The sequence below is a fragment of the Calypte anna genome, chromosome 3 (assembly GCF_003957555.1).
Source record: "Calypte anna isolate BGI_N300 chromosome 3, bCalAnn1_v1.p, whole genome shotgun sequence".
Lineage (NCBI taxonomy): Eukaryota > Metazoa > Chordata > Aves > Apodiformes > Trochilidae > Calypte > Calypte anna.
This window is the reverse complement of record NC_044246.1, coordinates 82,001,544-82,018,914: the sequence shown is the minus strand read 5'-3', so window position 1 is coordinate 82,018,914 and position 17,371 is coordinate 82,001,544. Positions and strand designations below refer to the sequence as shown.

General features: G+C 40.2%; 1 protein-coding gene across 1 annotated transcript in view; it reads right to left on the bottom strand.

The window, feature by feature from the left end:
• Nucleotides 1–14,720, bottom strand: part of ZNF292 (zinc finger protein 292) — a 52,623-nt gene extending 37,903 nt beyond the window's left edge. Inside the window, exon 1 of the mRNA XM_030447331.1 lies at nt 14,559–14,720. Coding sequence (XP_030303191.1) covers nt 14,559–14,720 — 162 coding nt within the window. The remainder of the gene's footprint in view (nt 1–14,558) is intronic.
• Nucleotides 14,721–17,371: the final 2,651 nt, after the last annotated feature.

Genomic DNA, 17,371 nt, shown 5'->3' with positions numbered 1-17,371 from the left:
TGTACTTCTAATTAATTTTTAAAGCAGTTTAATTGGAAAATTAAAACTGGTACTAGTTAACTGATTGGTACTTGTTTACCAAGCCATAACACTGTTACCTTGATTTTGCAGCTAGACAAGAACTGCTGAGAATTTAGCTCTTAGATGTTTATTATACACAATCCAGCATCTAATACTAAAACTTCAGCACATACAGAACATGAGATTGCATTTACAAAACGAAGGATGACAAAATCAAGTATTATCTTTTCTAGTGTACATGTGCTATTTGAATTATGGTTATGATCAAAGAAAATCAATCCAAATTTTTAATCTATTTTAGTTTTTCAGCCTTTCGACATTTTAAGTTGTTGATGTGCTGTTTTTACTTTGAATATGCCTTCTGAATTGTTTCACAATAAAGCTGTTAAATGAAGCACAGCTCTGGAAATCCCATATGCCTTTGGCTAAAGAGTCAGCTGATGTTACTTTAATTCTAGTGGAGACATTGACTTGTGCCCAGAACAGAGGACACAAGCCAGATTCTTAATTCCACCCCTTACTACAAAATTGTATTTAAGCAATTGCTTTCATTCTCAATTTCTGCAGGCATGGTGCAGAGCTATCCAATTTTTTTTTTCTCCATTACTACTCCTTTTATCCACTGGCAGGCTGAAGTGCCAATTTTCTTCACTGTTGGTTTTTTTTTTTCCCTTCTAACAGAAAATTCCATCTCCCTTTACTCTTTCTACCCCCATCCTTACACTACCAGCTTCTCTATCCAGCAGATGAATGCACAGGAAAGTCAAGTCAAGATTAGGGAGTACTCAGTGAGTCCAAGGAACACTCAGAGTCAAGACAGACTCATTCAGAGATGAAGTTCAAAACAAACATTTGAATTTGCAGTTAAGTAAAGGTCCACAAAAAAACCTCACAACGACTACAGGACTTCAGTGCAACACACTAAATAACACAGAACATAAAAGATGCTGTTGACAACCCAAGTCTCCACTGTATCCACTACAGATCTTACTTCAGACTGGCTTTCAACTGGCTCTGTTAACTATATACCTATTAGTAACTGAAGTAGACTGCCTGCAATTCCTTCCGAAGCACAGCTTGTGGGTTATTTTCACCCCAAAATACATTCAATTTCCACACTTGGAAGGTGCTCCACAATGTAAAATAAAGTTTGGTAAGCAGGGATGATCCAAAGAACATTCTCAAAATGAACTTCTCTGACCCAGAGTGTTAATGTACATACACTCACTATTTTGGTTCACACGTATCTTCTATAAGATGTCACATGATGTGAAAACTGTTCTGTCAACCACTCTTTCATTATGTGAAGAGAGGCTCAGAAATATAAAAGTTTTGTTATAGTGTATGAGCATTTATGTTTTTATATGCTTGTCCTTATTCAGTGTTTCTCCTTCTACAGAAAACAAACAAAAACCAAACCCCCACACTGTTCTTTACTCAGAATGAACGACCACAAACCTCAAAGCACTGATTTTTATAACTGGTATCTTCAGTACCCAGATACATGGGTATACAATCCCTGGCATAGACAGCTTCACTTGTTCAGAACTAAAGTGTTCTGATGTTATCTAAACTAACTAAAACCAAAGAGCAAAACACTAGCTCAAATGCTTTCAAGAAATAGTTTCCATAACTATTATGAAAGGTAATCTGCAAAACAGTGTTGTAAATTCTACCCATATTACAAGCTGCATTTCTTTAAAATAAACATCCTCCTCTCACTATCCTGCTCATGTTTTATTCAGTTAGAGTTTTTGGAATGACCATACAAATATGAGATGTTGTCTATCAAACCAGAACACAAAAAATAAACTGAATTATAACCGCTCAATTTTCTTGTGGCAAACTGCAAGAACAAAAAGATACAGATCTAAGTTTTATGCTCAAGCCTCACAAAGGAAAACAGATGCACAGGAACAGCACAAAATCAGGTATTACACATTTATCTTGCAGTAACTCATGTATATATTAATACTGAAGAAAAGGTATCCTCCTGGAATTTTTCAGAGACAAAGACATTCAGAGAAACACATGCATGGAGAAGGTAATTGTTAAAGAACTGCTATAAACTCCTAATTAATTTTTTACTTAAATGAAAGATTTAGAACGTATTTAAAATCCAGCAAAGATGATCATCTACCCTACAGTGAATGATTTCTGTTCACTGTTCAACCCCTACATATTCCAACACCTAATATTCGTTTATAAGGTACAGCTATATACACCATACATAGTAGTTTATTATGAAAAGTAAGCTTCTTGAATGTAGTTTCATGAAAAATATGAAACATGAAAATAACAAAACACAAAATTTGAAAAAGATAGGAAGTTAATAAGAATTATCATTAGATTGGACTCCCTCCATTTATTAATAACCTAAGGTGTTAATGACCTTAACAATTCTTTACAATGAATCTTTACAACTACTTAACTCACTTTTCTCTGGTAAAGAGAGTTAAGACTAATTTCAGGAAGAGTCCACGTAATAATGAAGGGCAACATAAAGAAGCTCACCCTTAAGATTAACTTTCTGAATATTTTTAACTACTTTTAATATTCAACTTGTAAGGAAATTAGGAACCTACATCTTCAGCACACAAGCATAGGAGATTAATCATGTCTCTTATCTAACTATGTCTACTTCACTAGGCAGATAACATAGCAACAAAAAAATCCAGGTTTGTCTTCTAACGTGCAGAACTTTGAAACATCAGAGAAATACCACTGCCCCCAATTTACTAATACAAACCAAGTCAGATGTAAGTATGCTGAAGAACGCATTTACATTTCTAAAGCACAGTCTTCATTTAGAGGAATGTTTGAAAAGAAGAACACCTCAGAAGACACAGAAATAGAAGAAAAGCTTGTGGGGCTCTGCTACAGCTCTCAAAGTAGTAGTTGTCATCTACCATCACCAAAACACAGAAAACACACCAAGGAAGAGAGACTGACTCTAGAAAGTATAGTTAGCACACAGAAACTTCTGCTAACTGTTAGATATTTCTGTCCAAGTCAAAGCAAAAGCAATTTGTATGTTTTTCACTTGGGCATGCCATACACTGTGTGTGAGATCAGACTGCAACTTACTAAACTGAAAATGGCAAAACAAAAGAGAAATCACCTTAATACTGTTCTCCCTGCTATTCTTAGTTATTGGCATCACTATTTTGATTAAGATTTTACACATACCTACTTTTAGAAAATTAATGGACAGTCTCTCCTTGCACCCATAAACTGCTCTAATACAAGTAAATTGTTTAAAATATCAGGAAATAACTTCATTAAGCCTCATGCTTTATCATATACAGTAGTAGAAATTAACCTTCTTTAGGCTTGCCTTAAGTCTTTCAATGTTGTGCACTCAATACCCTCTCTCTGATCTTGTCAAGCAATATTCAGCAGTTGGCTATTAGACTGGCATTTCAGGAATGCGGTGGGATGTTCATTACAGTCAACTTTTATCCACTGCCAGGAAATCTAATTTATCTATTCCTTTAATTATCAGACTGGCATATGGGCAGGTTAAAAATAGGAAGATAGCCTGTAATAACTGTGCCTAATTTGAAAATATGTGCATTTCCTGCAACATAGGTGACTTGAACCTGCTCTAAGTCGAGTGAAATGAGATATTACAAATATTTCTGTAGTTCATCAGATTTTCATAACTGTCTTTATCAGGTGACTGCAACTTCTCCCGCTGCTACTTCAAACCTTTCTAATTCTGATGAGAACTTAATTGATAATCTTCTTCCTCAACACAAAGGTTACTTAATTGCTATTTAAAGTTTGTCTATTCAGCACAAACAGGCATCCCTAAGGATGCTTCCACTTGATGTACTTTTCCTGTGAAAGAACGAGGCAATGTCTACCTGATGCACACAGTCTAATAACCATACTTGCCATTTAACCAGTGTCAAGGTACTGACATTGTGTCCCCATATGAGGAAGGAGAAGAGGCAAGATTATACCTTCTCCTGAACATGTTAGCAACCCTAAGCAGAACTTGCAGCTCCTGTCATCACACTGATGAAGTTCATGAAGTCTGGCAGGGTATCAAAAAGCAAGATTCCATTTACGTGCCAGTTTCAGCTAGGACACTATGCAAGTTCCATATCTGTAGAATTGGGATAGGTAAGTTTTAATGCCTTCATTATTATGGATTTATATTCAGAAGTTACTTTTTATCCCAGCTATTCCCTTTGTAAGAGCTATACTCCAATGATTAAAGTAAAAATGAAGTTCAGATTTTATCTTTGTGATTCTGAACATTTAATCTCTTCTTGTTGTCACCCTTGTATACATTCTGTTATAAACATACAAATGTAAGGTGTATTGTCAAAAGTTTCTGAGACCACTAGGAATCATGAAGACTAAGGAACTCCTTACTGGTAACTTGACTGAATGCCTGAGTACTGAATCCATCAAAAAAGTATTCAGTGCATTAGATATACAAATATTAAACAGTATTTACCTATTCACCAAAATATATTATCTCCATCTTTCTAAATAAGAGAAAATAAAATAAGTCCTACCAAATGCTGTTCTTACACAGAAGAGTGAGAAAGCAATACTATTTGCTGTCAGCTCATACCAAACCTCTGAATTGCTATATTCAGCCTAAAAGACAACAGAGATTTAGGAAATAAAGACTGGTCTTTATCCCAAAAGAAATGCTACAGAGGTTTACTCCAGGGAGGTAAGTCTCAAAGCAATAAATGTATTTATCCAAGAGTTAGGAGAACATGAATACTAGAAGTCAGTATCTGAAACTGGATGGAGGTTTGGTAGAATTTGTCCATGTAAATCAGTCCCAAAGAATCAGGACAAAGAATTATGTGACTAACTCAGAATAATTAACAAAATAAACCCATGAGAACTACATCAGTTTGCACAAGATTTTTCTGATTCTCAGATGAAAGATTCATTTACTTTACAGGGAATCATGAAGCCAGAAATACTACATACCAGAAGACTGCTCAACAGTTACAGAAGAGATGATGAAGAAATTTTATAAAACTGCTCTTACCAAAAACTACAGACTCATAGCTTTTGCTAGTCCAGCTTCCTATTTGATCAGGCCTGTTTTCAGATAATAATTTTATAAAGCTCCACTGCCTTTTTGATATTACATTTATCTTCTTTCTGGATGTATTTGTTATGCCAAGTACTGTGTTGTTAGATTAACTGTGCAGTTCACCCTAACAAATAAAAGATCCCAGAAATAATACCTCTGTGTTCTCTTTAATGCATATTTGTAAAGACAAATAGGGAAAAAAAATTCTACACCTAAATCCCACACCTGCATATTTCTTAAAACAAGAGACATTAAAGTCTTACATGCACAAGCACAGGCTTAATGAAATGGGGAGTACTATTTCAAAAGATAGCTTCAAGTCATATTGTTTACATTTGATTTAAATTTAGATATGCAAGTTGTTGTACATCATCATTTTAGGAAAGCTGATGGTATAAGAATGCCATGCTAGTTTTCTTCATGAATACTAAAGAATAATTCACACTGTAGAGTAACTGCTTGAAGATTTGTATTAAAGTCATAAAAAACAATGGTAACAAAAATCTTTTGTTAAACATCACTTTGTTAGAGAGACACCAATGCCTGGAGCACTGTTTCTTAAAGATATCCTCCATACTGAAATCAATTTCAAATACTTTCTTTGGCTTGTGTTTCAGTTCAAGTAATGCATCACACTGAAGAAACAGTAGGTTAACGTTTCCTAGCAGTTCCAGTTTGATTCCTAGTTTAGGGAAGTTTTATGTGGAAATCAGGTAAAATATACAGTATGTTTGCATAAAGCCTGGGGTAAACATGACATTCAAGTGGCAGAGTAAATGGGAAAGGCCAGATTAAATTCCCCAATTATTAGTGACAATGTAAGCAAAGACTCACTAGAAGAGCACCTCTTTTTTTTTTGCTGCCTTCTCTGAAGATCTAGGATTTGAGGTATTCACTAATGAAATAATAATAATTAGAAAAACCCCAACAAACCTAGGCATAGAAAACAGACTGAACATTCAAATAGATATATAGCTTCCTTAACAAGAAACAGACCCATAAAGTGGGTATTTTAATAAAATGAGATGCCCTACTGAACTTAATACACTCAATTTACAATCCTGCATAGTAAAGATGTTCTCCATAGCCAGTATTCCATGTTTTTTAAACAGTGAATCTGCAATAACTGCAATTATTCAGGTATTATTGATACACATTATCCACAGTAGGGAAAAAAGTCTGGATTTGTGGAAAAAGGTAAAGGAAGAAATATACACACCAATATAGAAAGTATCTAGTATGTTTTGTTATGATAGCATAGATCTAGAGCTATTGTTTACACTAAACTTAGTAAATGGGTAAATTAAAGTCTACAGTAAGGTCTTCAGACTTTTTTTCTCATGGCTAACAGACTGGGAATAGCAGTGAGAATCAAGGATATTATGGAGAAAGACTAACTGTAACCATACTTCATAGGTTTTCAGTATTAATTTTTGGCTAGAAGTATACCAGAGAAACAGTACTTTTCTGAATAACTTCAGTATTAAGAAACTAACCCAGGAAAAATTGTGCATTAGGGTAACTATGAAACTAAGCATCTATTTGCCAAACTGCAAGGTTTCTTTCTCTCCCACAGTAACCAAGTGCAATGATAGATCTTAGTATCATATGCAGCATCTTACATAAAAAGGTGATCTTTTATAAAGATTCTCATGTTTTATTAATTTTAATACCTTCATTTATATTTTGTCATCTCCTTAACTACCTTAATTTGTTACGCTTTTGGGGACCATTGCTCTTCTCTAGACTGTACTTAAAAGGATAAACAGTGTATCTTACAGAGTAAGTACTTAAATCCTAAGTCTTACACGGGCTGTCACCTTCTTACTGAATTCTTACTAGATTGCTGCCTTGCATGCAGGTAAGTACTTCAAAACCACATAGCTTCTAAGCATATGGTAACAAAGCAAAAAAGAAATAGGAAAAAACATTCAAATCAAGGACTACAAAATCTCTATTCACAAAAGTAGAAACTGGAGAAAGACTGAAAATCGCCTTGAAAACCTAAGAGGTGCTTCCAACAGAAAAGTAATATACTACTTTCCATATCTACATGAGATAGGATAAATCACAGTTATCTTAAATTGCAACTAAAGATTAGAGATCAAGTTAAACTGTAAGAGGAAAAAAGCCCACAATGTTTAAAGACAAAGATAACTATGCTAAAATGTATTATCCAGGGAATTTTCTTGGAATCTTTCTTACTGGAAAAATATGAGAACAGGTTTGTTTAACTATAGCATTTGTAACTATAGCTTACCAATAATTAATCCTGCTTTGGAATCGGGGTCTAGCTGACTAAGTTCCCTTCCAGATACATGTTCCATATGGAGAAAATACTGCCAAACCCAACTAACTCAGAAGGGAAATTTTCAAAACTAAACCACAATATTGTTCTAACTGTTCTTTCTTAACTGTCTACCTATATTTAAGGAGTTTTTTAATACTCGTTAAATTTAAAAATAAAAAATGTGATTCCTTTTACATAGATGTCAATTTACACAAATGAAAACGTTTGTACTATAGCAGACCTTCAAAACAGAACTGTCACCAAAATGAGTTCAAGATTCCCCTCATCTGCCCAGGATGGGCAGAACAGGAACATTAAAATGATGTTATTAAAGATTTGGCTTTTTTCACAAGCAGATTATAAGGAAAACACATCTAAAACTAACTGCAGTACTTTCGGTTGTCCAAGTAACCTAGTATGTAACATGGAAACAATTTAATAAACTATATAAATCTACATTTTACAAGATCATTACATTTGGTAAGACATGAGCTCATGAACTAAATGCATGCTGAACTTGTTGCCTTATCAGGGAAAGAAAAAAGGCAATGAAAATCATGGCAGAAATCTCAGATATCAGTATGAACAGAAAAGCAAATCAATGAGATTTTTATTTCAGAGAGATACACAAGTAGAAAAAAATTAACTGTTTTAGTCACATACACTTACTTTCATACAGGAAAATGGATATTACTGAAAACTTAGAACACAGAGCTCAGAAGTTCTAATGAAGACCAGCTCCAAACTGGCATGATGCTGAAGCTCGATGCCACTATTGAAGACACAGCCTAGAACAATTATGTTCATTGGTTACGCTTACTTAAAAAGTTAGGGAGTGTGATTTTTATCCCACCCCCCAGGTCAATAAGATAGTATGACTGACATGGAAGGTCTTAAAGTAATGAATAAGCACAGAAATGCCTGAGGCAGCTCCAAGTTTGCATGAGATGACACAGTGTTGACAGTTGTTTTTCTTCAAGCACGTGGGAATCTGAATGGTGTACTATAGTTGTGAGCATTCCTTGTGATTTCTGGCAGCTCTACATCTCTCCCTGAATAGCAGATCATCCAGAGACCACAAATGCCAAAGCAAAATGGAACAGATTTAGAAGATATGATTGAAATCTTACACTCATGGAAACATATAGAAAAAACTAGCAACTGTGAGACCACAAAGAAACACAGTGTGGTAGAGGCACAGGCAGAAACATCAGAACAGAAGCTTTCAGAGGTTAGTTCAGTGTAGAAATCACTCACTGGACTCAAAATAAAACGCTTTTTGCTTATAGAAGTTGTAGAATTTGTACAGTCAAACAAAGAGAGAGACCTGGTTACACAGGAAATCATTAAACTGAAAGCTCAAAAAATAGTAACCTTATCAACATTAACATTTCACAGTCACCATTTGTGACTGTATTATGTAAAATCACTATTAGCTGTTGAGCGAAACAAAAATCAAGGGTATATTGTTCACTTGCACTCAATGAAGAGTTTGATGAATGCTGTCTGGTGCAAGAGACCAGGTATGGTATCAAGAAAAAGGGGAAATGTCTTCTAGTTGTATAAAAACGGTACTTGATGTTTCTTTCGCTGGTATTTTCCACAAGCAAGTGAATAGCAATCTTGCAGTCACATCAGGAGGAAGGCCCTCCCAACTGCAGGTGCTTGACAAAATAGCCAGGAAGTCCTTCAAAGACTGCTGAGGTATTTATTCACAAAAAGACTCTTGGCAAGAGATCATATCCTAACTCTACAGGAAAAAATTAAGAAGCCTACTGAAACACTTTTTTTTTTTACTGGATAAAGACAGACTAGGTTTGATAAATCCAGAAGTTGTAGCTAAAAGGTTTGAGAAAGGCTTTATTCCAAAATCTTTGGACAGAACTGATTATTATTTCTATCATCTAGAGTCTGAAGAGAAGCAGAGAATACAGACACTAAAAGGGAAGAGTGAAGAGGCTGACAGCACCAGAAAGTTGTAAAGTCTGCAAGGTGTAAAAAATGAAAGCAAACTGCAGTGAGGTGTAAGAGGAAAAAGACTAACCTCCAAAAGAAACAAATTATTACTGAGAAATTTCTTAACTTTATTGTATATTGATTACAGGCATGTAACAGAAAAAACTACTTAGGTAGAGCTATGTTTTTTAGTTAGTTTGCTTTAGTAAAGACATCTTCTATTTGGATTAGTACAGTATCTATTTCCCAACATTACCAAGATCTACTCTTTGCTTGTCAGCACATAGGAAAAAAAGAAGGACTGTAAGGTAGGACCAATAGGCTCATGTTCTCCAACTGATACTTCAGGAATACCTGAACACACAATAAAGATCAGTTTAAACCAGTAGGAAGAAAGCCCTCTGCAATCACATCAGTTAAGAACAAGATGGGGGCTTTTGAAAGAAGTTCTGGTTAGTTTTAAACAGTTAAAAATCTTCAGCCCCCCCCACTTTTCCATCAGCATTAACACTTTTGCTGCCAGTGTTAAGAAGATCCTAGTTAATATTGAGTAAACGTGCATAACCTAGAAGGGCTTTAATGTGTCTACTGACAGCTAAGCACACTTTTTAACATATTTTAACACAAGATTTTTGTCATAAACAGCAGACATGACAAGACAACTAGATGAGACAAAAACATACAGGCAAAGTTGGTGAAGAAGGACAGCACAACAGTCCAAGTGTTTTGGATTCATTATATGTTGACAACCTCTGTGTTAGTAAAACAGTACTGATCACCCTATGGTTTGGGAGAATTTATATGACAAAGTATGGCAAGAGAAAACGAAACCAAAACAAAAACCAACAACAACAACAACAAACCCCTTGAAAGCAGACTCGGAAAGAAAATTCAAAAATAACAGTGGAGAGAAGACTAATAAACTCAAAATGAAACATGGTCCCTGCCTGGAATTGTTGTATAAGTTGGTCAGGTTAGATGGGGCTTTGAGCAACCTGGTCCAGTGAAATGTGTCCCTGCCCAAGGCAGGAGGCTTGGAACTTTAGATGATCTTTAAGGTCCCTTCCAACCAAACCATTCTATGTACAGAACTATTCTATCTACAGAAAAATAGCCAGGATAAGTAGAGGTACCACAAATATTTCACAACTAGCTAACTACAAAAAAAAATCTGTTACCAGCCTGCAATTTGTTACTGAAGAAAATAAAGGTTAGTGACCAACTGGAAGGGAATAAAGCCCACAGTGAAGAGCTCTAATAAACCCATCAGCATCATTCATCTAGCTCTCAGGAAAAAAAACCCAAACAAAACCAAACCAAAACAAAAAATCAACCAACCAACCAAACAAACCCAAACAAAAAATACCAAAAAAACCCCAGACAAAACCAAGTATTTTGGTTTTCTGTAACTGAATACAACCAACAGATCACTTTCAGAGCAAAGTTTGTAAAGAATCTCATCAGCCACCACATGGTGACAGGAGCAGCAATCTTTCTTTGGACCACTCTATCCTTGCAGAATTCACACTTTCAGTGTCAAGCCACCACAGCTGAGGATATTTGTTTTGCCTGCCCAGTCTACAAGCCTATTGTTTTTGACAACGTAAGTTTGTCATGGATTTGCTAATTACCAAATTACAACAAAAGAGCATGAATCATAATTAAAAAGTCATTTTAGGTATATGTGTATGGATGTGAATTTCCATACAACAAAAATAATGCATGCTGACAGTGAAGAGCAAGGCTACATTCACATAGGAATGATATAGAGCTAAGGTCCAGTCTATAATCTGCTTAAAATATAAGAACAATTGCATCATTTCACAGTGCAATCAGCAGCAAAATGTGAAAATATTCATAGTTAATGACATGCTGCATATAAAATACATCAAAGTAAACTTTATTCTTACAAGAGAAGAAAACAGTTCTCTAATACTATATTCCATCAAGGTACAAGGGGTCTTGTTGTTCTGTGTTTATCACAGTTGTACTGCACTGTTTGAAATAGTTCAAATTAGTGTTTCTCAAAACCAGATAAGGTATTTGGCTGTACAACTCCCACTTTGTTTAATGAAAGTAGAATTCTTAAAACCCTTATTCATCTTTCAACCTTAGGATCTTTCAATGCTCTACTGCACATTCTTTAGCTTCCTTTAGTATGAAAATACACTTATTTCTCAAACATTATGCTACCCACTTAATTTAAAAAAAAAAAAAAAAGTTAATTTATGGGAACAAGCTGTGTGGTTGCTGGGCTCTAGAGTCACTACATGGCAAAATAAAATAAGGACACAACACTTGCCAAGTTCTCTGTAGTTATTTCATGCCTAGAAACTAAACACAGGGGAAAAAAGGCAGGTGAAATCATACAAAGATAAATGCTGGAATATTTCTTCAGCAATGCACTTACAGACTTAAGATATAATTAAGACTAAATTTTGTATGTATGACCGGTCAAATTATTCTTTCATGCACATATATTCAATGACTTTATTCTTGAAATAATGACAGATGCTTTTAAATTGTTATTTAAAAGTGGTTTCTGAGATAGCTTTTACTATTACATGCATTTTCTATAGCCTCTGCCATGCAGAGCAAGCTAAGTAGCTAAATCTAGTACTTGCATAATGAATACTATTTCATGTTAGCCCAAATAGAGGATTAAATGCAGAAGAGGTTGAGGAGGTATTCTGGCACCATCAGCAAAGGTGAACAGATTTTTTAAAATCTCTGTTGAACCAGTATAATAGATAATCACCCAGCAACAGTACTTTTTAGTATATTAAGCATCTATTTAGACCTCAGTTTCAAATCTGAAAAGTAGGCTCTTTCAGTATTAAATGGCATGGCTCAGCTCTCAGTGTTACACTTCAGCCTGAAGAAACAGATACACGAGGAAAAACTTCTTTACTGCAAGGGTGATGGAGCACTGGAACAGGCTGCTCGGAGAGGTTGTGGAGTCTCCTTCTCTGGAGACTTTCAAAACCCACCTGGATGCATTTCTGAGTAGCCTGCCCTAGTTTATATCCTGCTTTGGTAGGGGGCTTGGGCTAGATGATCTCTAGAGGTCCCTTCCAACCCCTAACATTCTATGGCTCTATGATTCTATGATTCAGCTTTCCTAGGAATCTTCGTATAGAAGGGACAGAAAGGGACAAAAAAAAAATCATGGATTTTTATCTAAGTCAGTTACTTCGCAAGTGTTTTGTTCAGTGAGACCTGTTTTTACAGGGTGTATGTATAAGAAAACTGGTAAACTTGGGCCTTACAATGGACTTCTGCAAAAGCCATTAAAATCAAAATACTGTTAAACTTCAAATCAGTCACCCAACTACTGAAGTCACTAAGCACACACAAGAATAATTTCATTGATAAATACATTTCATACACCAGTAATCTACTCTGGTATCAAGGATGGTATCTTCATTCCCACCTATCCAACTACTTCAATGCAATGAACAGCTCATTCACAAGTTGGAAGTTGAGCTGGATCCAGAAAATCCAGATTTCCACCTCCCAATGTATGAATTTAATAAAGCAGGCACACAGATTAAATAGACTGAGAACACTGTGATCTGAACCAACATAACCAACCTTGTTTCTGTGCGTCTACGCAGACATTCTATCCAAATACAATATGATAAATTTTGACCACAGAAAAAGAACCTGAAATATGACTCACGTATATGTCAAATAAAATATGAGAAAGAAACATGCTTAAAATATTTAGTAGCAAATTTCCCTGGCTAACAAAAAGCAGAGGCCAGGTTAATACAGAAGCGACAGATGTGCAAATTAGCATGCTACAATGGCTACCACCAAGAATCGACTCTTTAAGAAAAAAGGTATCTCCAGGGTCTTTTCTAAACAACACAATTCCATTATTCCAAACCCACCATGTAAATTCACTTTTATCTCTTCCACCTTATTTGCCTACATTCTGTGAATGGTGACAGAAGCGTGTAAACAAACATTACTACTTTTATCAGATAAACCATTAAACCCATAGTAAAGCTCCAGAAGTAGTGTTTTCCGTGAATCTGTGTGGCCTAAAATATTTAAGAACTTGTTTTATACATTTGTCACATGTAATGCCGAGAAAGGACATCTAAGAGAAATCAGGGCAAGCTACAGACACACATACGTGACTAAACCGGAGCGATTTGTTTTAACCGTAGAAGCCAGCACCACAAAGTTTGTTGAGAAAGGGATACTCAGCAGGGTCACCAGTTCAGAAGAAACACCTGCAAACATCCCTGCTTCGGGACCAGCCCAAGCACTGGGGACCCAGGCCTTTTCCCGGCGGCAGCCAAAGCCGAAACAGTCACACACACAATGGTGCTTCAAGCAGTGCCAGCTCAGGGGCCCTCTCTGCTGAGGTGGGACTGCACTCCCTTGACAGGGCGAGAAAACGGAGCGCAGCATCGCAGCCCCACAGAGCCGTCACCATCACGGGCGACTTTGTTTGGTGCCCCAACACTCCACCGCTTTCTCTTTCCCAGGATGGCCAGAACTCCTTTATCCCTCCAGGGTGCGAGGCAGGGAAGGGATCAGGGGGAAGCACTCGGGCACAGATAAGCCTCCCGCAGACAGGACTCAGGACAGAGTTTCAGCTCCTCCCCGGCCTCTTAACGGAGAAGCGGAGCCCCCATCTCCCGGACCGCCGCTTCCCTCCCTTCGCCCCGCGCTTCTCCTTCAGGGGAGGAGGCGTGCGGGAGGGAAGGGTACGGGGAGGGGGGAGCCTCGGTCCGCCACCGCCAGGAACAAAGGGCCTTCGATAAGCCGAGCCGCAGAGCACAACAAAGGGGCCTAGAGACCGCGAGAACCGGGGCGGCCGCCGGGGAGGGGAGGAGGAGAGGAGAGGCGGGGGATTACAGGACAGGCCGGAGCGGCTCCCGGTACAGGAGGGAGGGGGGGGGGGGGCGGGCCGCTCCATCTCAGCCCACAATGAGCGGCGGCGGCGTCAATCGCCCCGCGGCGCCCGGCCCGAAGCACCGAGTCCCAGCACCCCCACCACCCCGCCCGGACCCAGCGCCGCTACCGGGCCGCCGGCGGCGGCTCTCCCCGCGGCAAGCCGGCGGGGGCGGCGCTGCTCCCGCCCGGCCCCCCACGCTCCTTCTCGCCCGGGCACAAGCACATATACACACACCCCGCGGGGGAGGAGGGGAGAGCGCGGGCGGGGGCAGGGAAGGACGGGAAGGGAAGAGGCGGCCTGACCTGACAGAGCTGCTTGCAGTACTCGGTGGCTGCCTGCACCGCCGGCTCGGGGCTCTCCCGCAGCCCCGTCTCTAGCTCCACCAGTCGCTCCCGTAGGCGCCGCAGCTCCAGGAGGTCGCCACCTTGGCTACCGCTCTCCTGCTCGGCCTCCTCGTCCGCCATCTTCGCACCCCGCTCCGTCGCGTACGCAGCCCCCCCCCAACCCCCCTCTTCCCCGGTCTCTGCCTCCGCGTCCTAGCGCCCCCCCCCTCCGTCCCCCCCGCGCCGTTTCCAGGTCACGTGATTACACAATGCCACGTTCCGGGGAGGGGTCACGTGCCAGAGGAGAGCGCGGGGGGGGTGGGGGGGGGGAGGAAGGGGGAGGGGAAAGAAGGAGGAGGAGGAGGAGGAAGAGGAGGAGGAGGAGGAGGAGGAGGGTGGAAGGCTGGGACGCGCCCGCGCGCGCGCTCCCCGTCCCCCCGCGGCGCAGGGAGGGGCCTCCGCGCGTCACGTGACGCCGCGCCACGCGCCCCTTCGCCGCGCTGCCACGTGACGGCCCCTTCCCGCCCTCCCGCCGACGGGTTTTGGCGGGAGATGGCGGGAAATGGCGGCAAAGGGCGGGGACGGCGGGGCGGGGCGGGGCGGGGTGGGGTGGGGTGGCCGCGCCTCCGCGGGGGCTGCTGCGAACGGGGCTTCCTCAGGGGTCGCCTCGCCGCCAGCCCTTGAGCTGGGAGGGCTTTGACGCGTCTGTGTGGGAGCTGCTCGAAGCAGAGCTGCCGCTGAGTGTCCTTTGGGCATTGGCTGAAGCTGAGAATTGGTTTGGCTGAAAAAAGCCTTCAAGATCTTCGAGTCCCAACTGCTTACCCAGCACTGCCAGGTCTGCGGCTAAACCATGGCCCTGAGTGTTACGTCTGCACATCTTTTAAGTACCTCCAAGGGACAAGGGCTCTTCCACTTCCCTGGGCAGCCTGCTCCAGTGCCTAACAACCCTTTAGGTGAAGATGAAGCCTGGAGAAGAGGAGGCTCCGAGGAGACCTCATCACTCTCTACAACTACCTGAAAGGACGATGTAGCCAGGTGAGGGTTGGTCTCTTCCCAGGCAACTCTCAGCAAGACAAGAGGGCACGGTCTCAAGTTGTGCCGGGGGAGTTTTGGGTTGGATATTAGAAAGGATTTCTTTACAGAGAGGGTGATCAGACATTGGAATGGGCTGCCCAGGGAAGTGGTGGATTCTCCATCCCTGGAGATATTTAAAAAGAGACTGGATGTGGCACTCAGTGCCATGGTCTGGTAACTGCAGCAGTAGTGGATCAAAGGTTGGACTTGATGATCTCTGAGGTCCCTTCCAACCCAGCCAATTCTATGATTCTATGTTTTTCCTAAGATCCAGTCTAAACCTTTCCTGGCACAACTTGAGGCCATTTCCATCACTTGTTACTAGGGAGAAGACACCAACACCCACCACACTACGACCTCCTAGGTTTGTTGTGAGCAGTGAGGTCTCCCCTCAGCCTACTCCAGACTGAACAACCTCAGTTCCCTCACATACTCCTTGTAACACTGGTGCTCAGACACCCTTCATCACCTCTGTTTTCCTTGGGAGATTCTCCAGCACCTCAAATGTTTTTCTTGTAGTGAGGGACTGCAAACTGAACACAGTTGCATGGAGCAGGGCTGCAATTCTCAGCAGGGTCCTGAATGGATTATTTCCTCCCTGCTTCTGTCTGAGGGTGCTCTGTGTCTCCAGTCTCTGCTGGGCCACCTATGGTCAATACTGCTGGAGTTGTGCTGGATCTCATTACCTCTTTCTTCCCCAGTGGGAAGCAATGGGGTGTATTAGTTTCAAGAATTCCTCTGAGTTGTCTTCTTCTATCTGCATCATTCTGCTTTTGGTGTAACTGGAAGTGAGAAGTACAGCTTTGCTCTTCAGATGAAGCAATTGAGATCTGGAGTTTCCAGAGGGCTTTGTTGTTCTTTGACCTGTATTGGACTGAAACATTGAATCTGATGAGGAAAAAAAGATGGACCTGCTGGCCACTGAGTTGGCATGGATAGATGTTTCACAGTCTTCTAGACTGTATAGGTTGACACAGGTTGGTGCCTTCACACTCTTGCAATGCAACTGTTAATTAAGGAAGTGAGGAGAAAATGTGTTACTGCAGGGAAAGCACAGTCTGTCAAGACTGGATCATTTCTCTTAGTCAGCCAGTAGTGAGAGAAAGTGCACTGTGTTGAGCTGGGCATTTCACATCACCTGGCAAGCAAGGAAAGCCCTTTTTTTGGCACTAAATTAAATCAAGTATAACAGTTTTTTGTATGAAGGAGACTGGGGCTGCACATTCCTTAGTAGTCTTCGTCAGCCCAGGTTTGATACAATATCCTACACCCCTTATAGTATCTTGTATGACCATTGATTTGATTATTGGGGGGGGGGGTTGCAGGTTTTTTTGGTTGTGTTTTTTTTGTGGGGGGGGGGTTTGTTGTTTTTGGTTTGGTTTGGTTTGGTTTTTTTTCTCACCAGGGAGAAGTAGCACTACTTTCTTCTTGCATACAGTTGAAAGCTGAGGCATATGATGAAATGAACACTAAATTGGAGCTTGGAGGAAAGAAGTTTTCTCTGAGATTGCAGAAACATTAGTTTGCAGTTGTAGACGTTCACAGTGAGAGTCTGGGATATGCAAAATCTTCACAACAGGAGTGGGAATCTGGTCCAAAAATGACAGCTTTTTGGGCCATAACAGTAGACTCAAAGTAGTACATTTCTAGTTTCCAACACGAACAGCTAAATATATACCTTATCTGCCAGTGTAAGCCTGAAACTTTCAAAGTTTCTG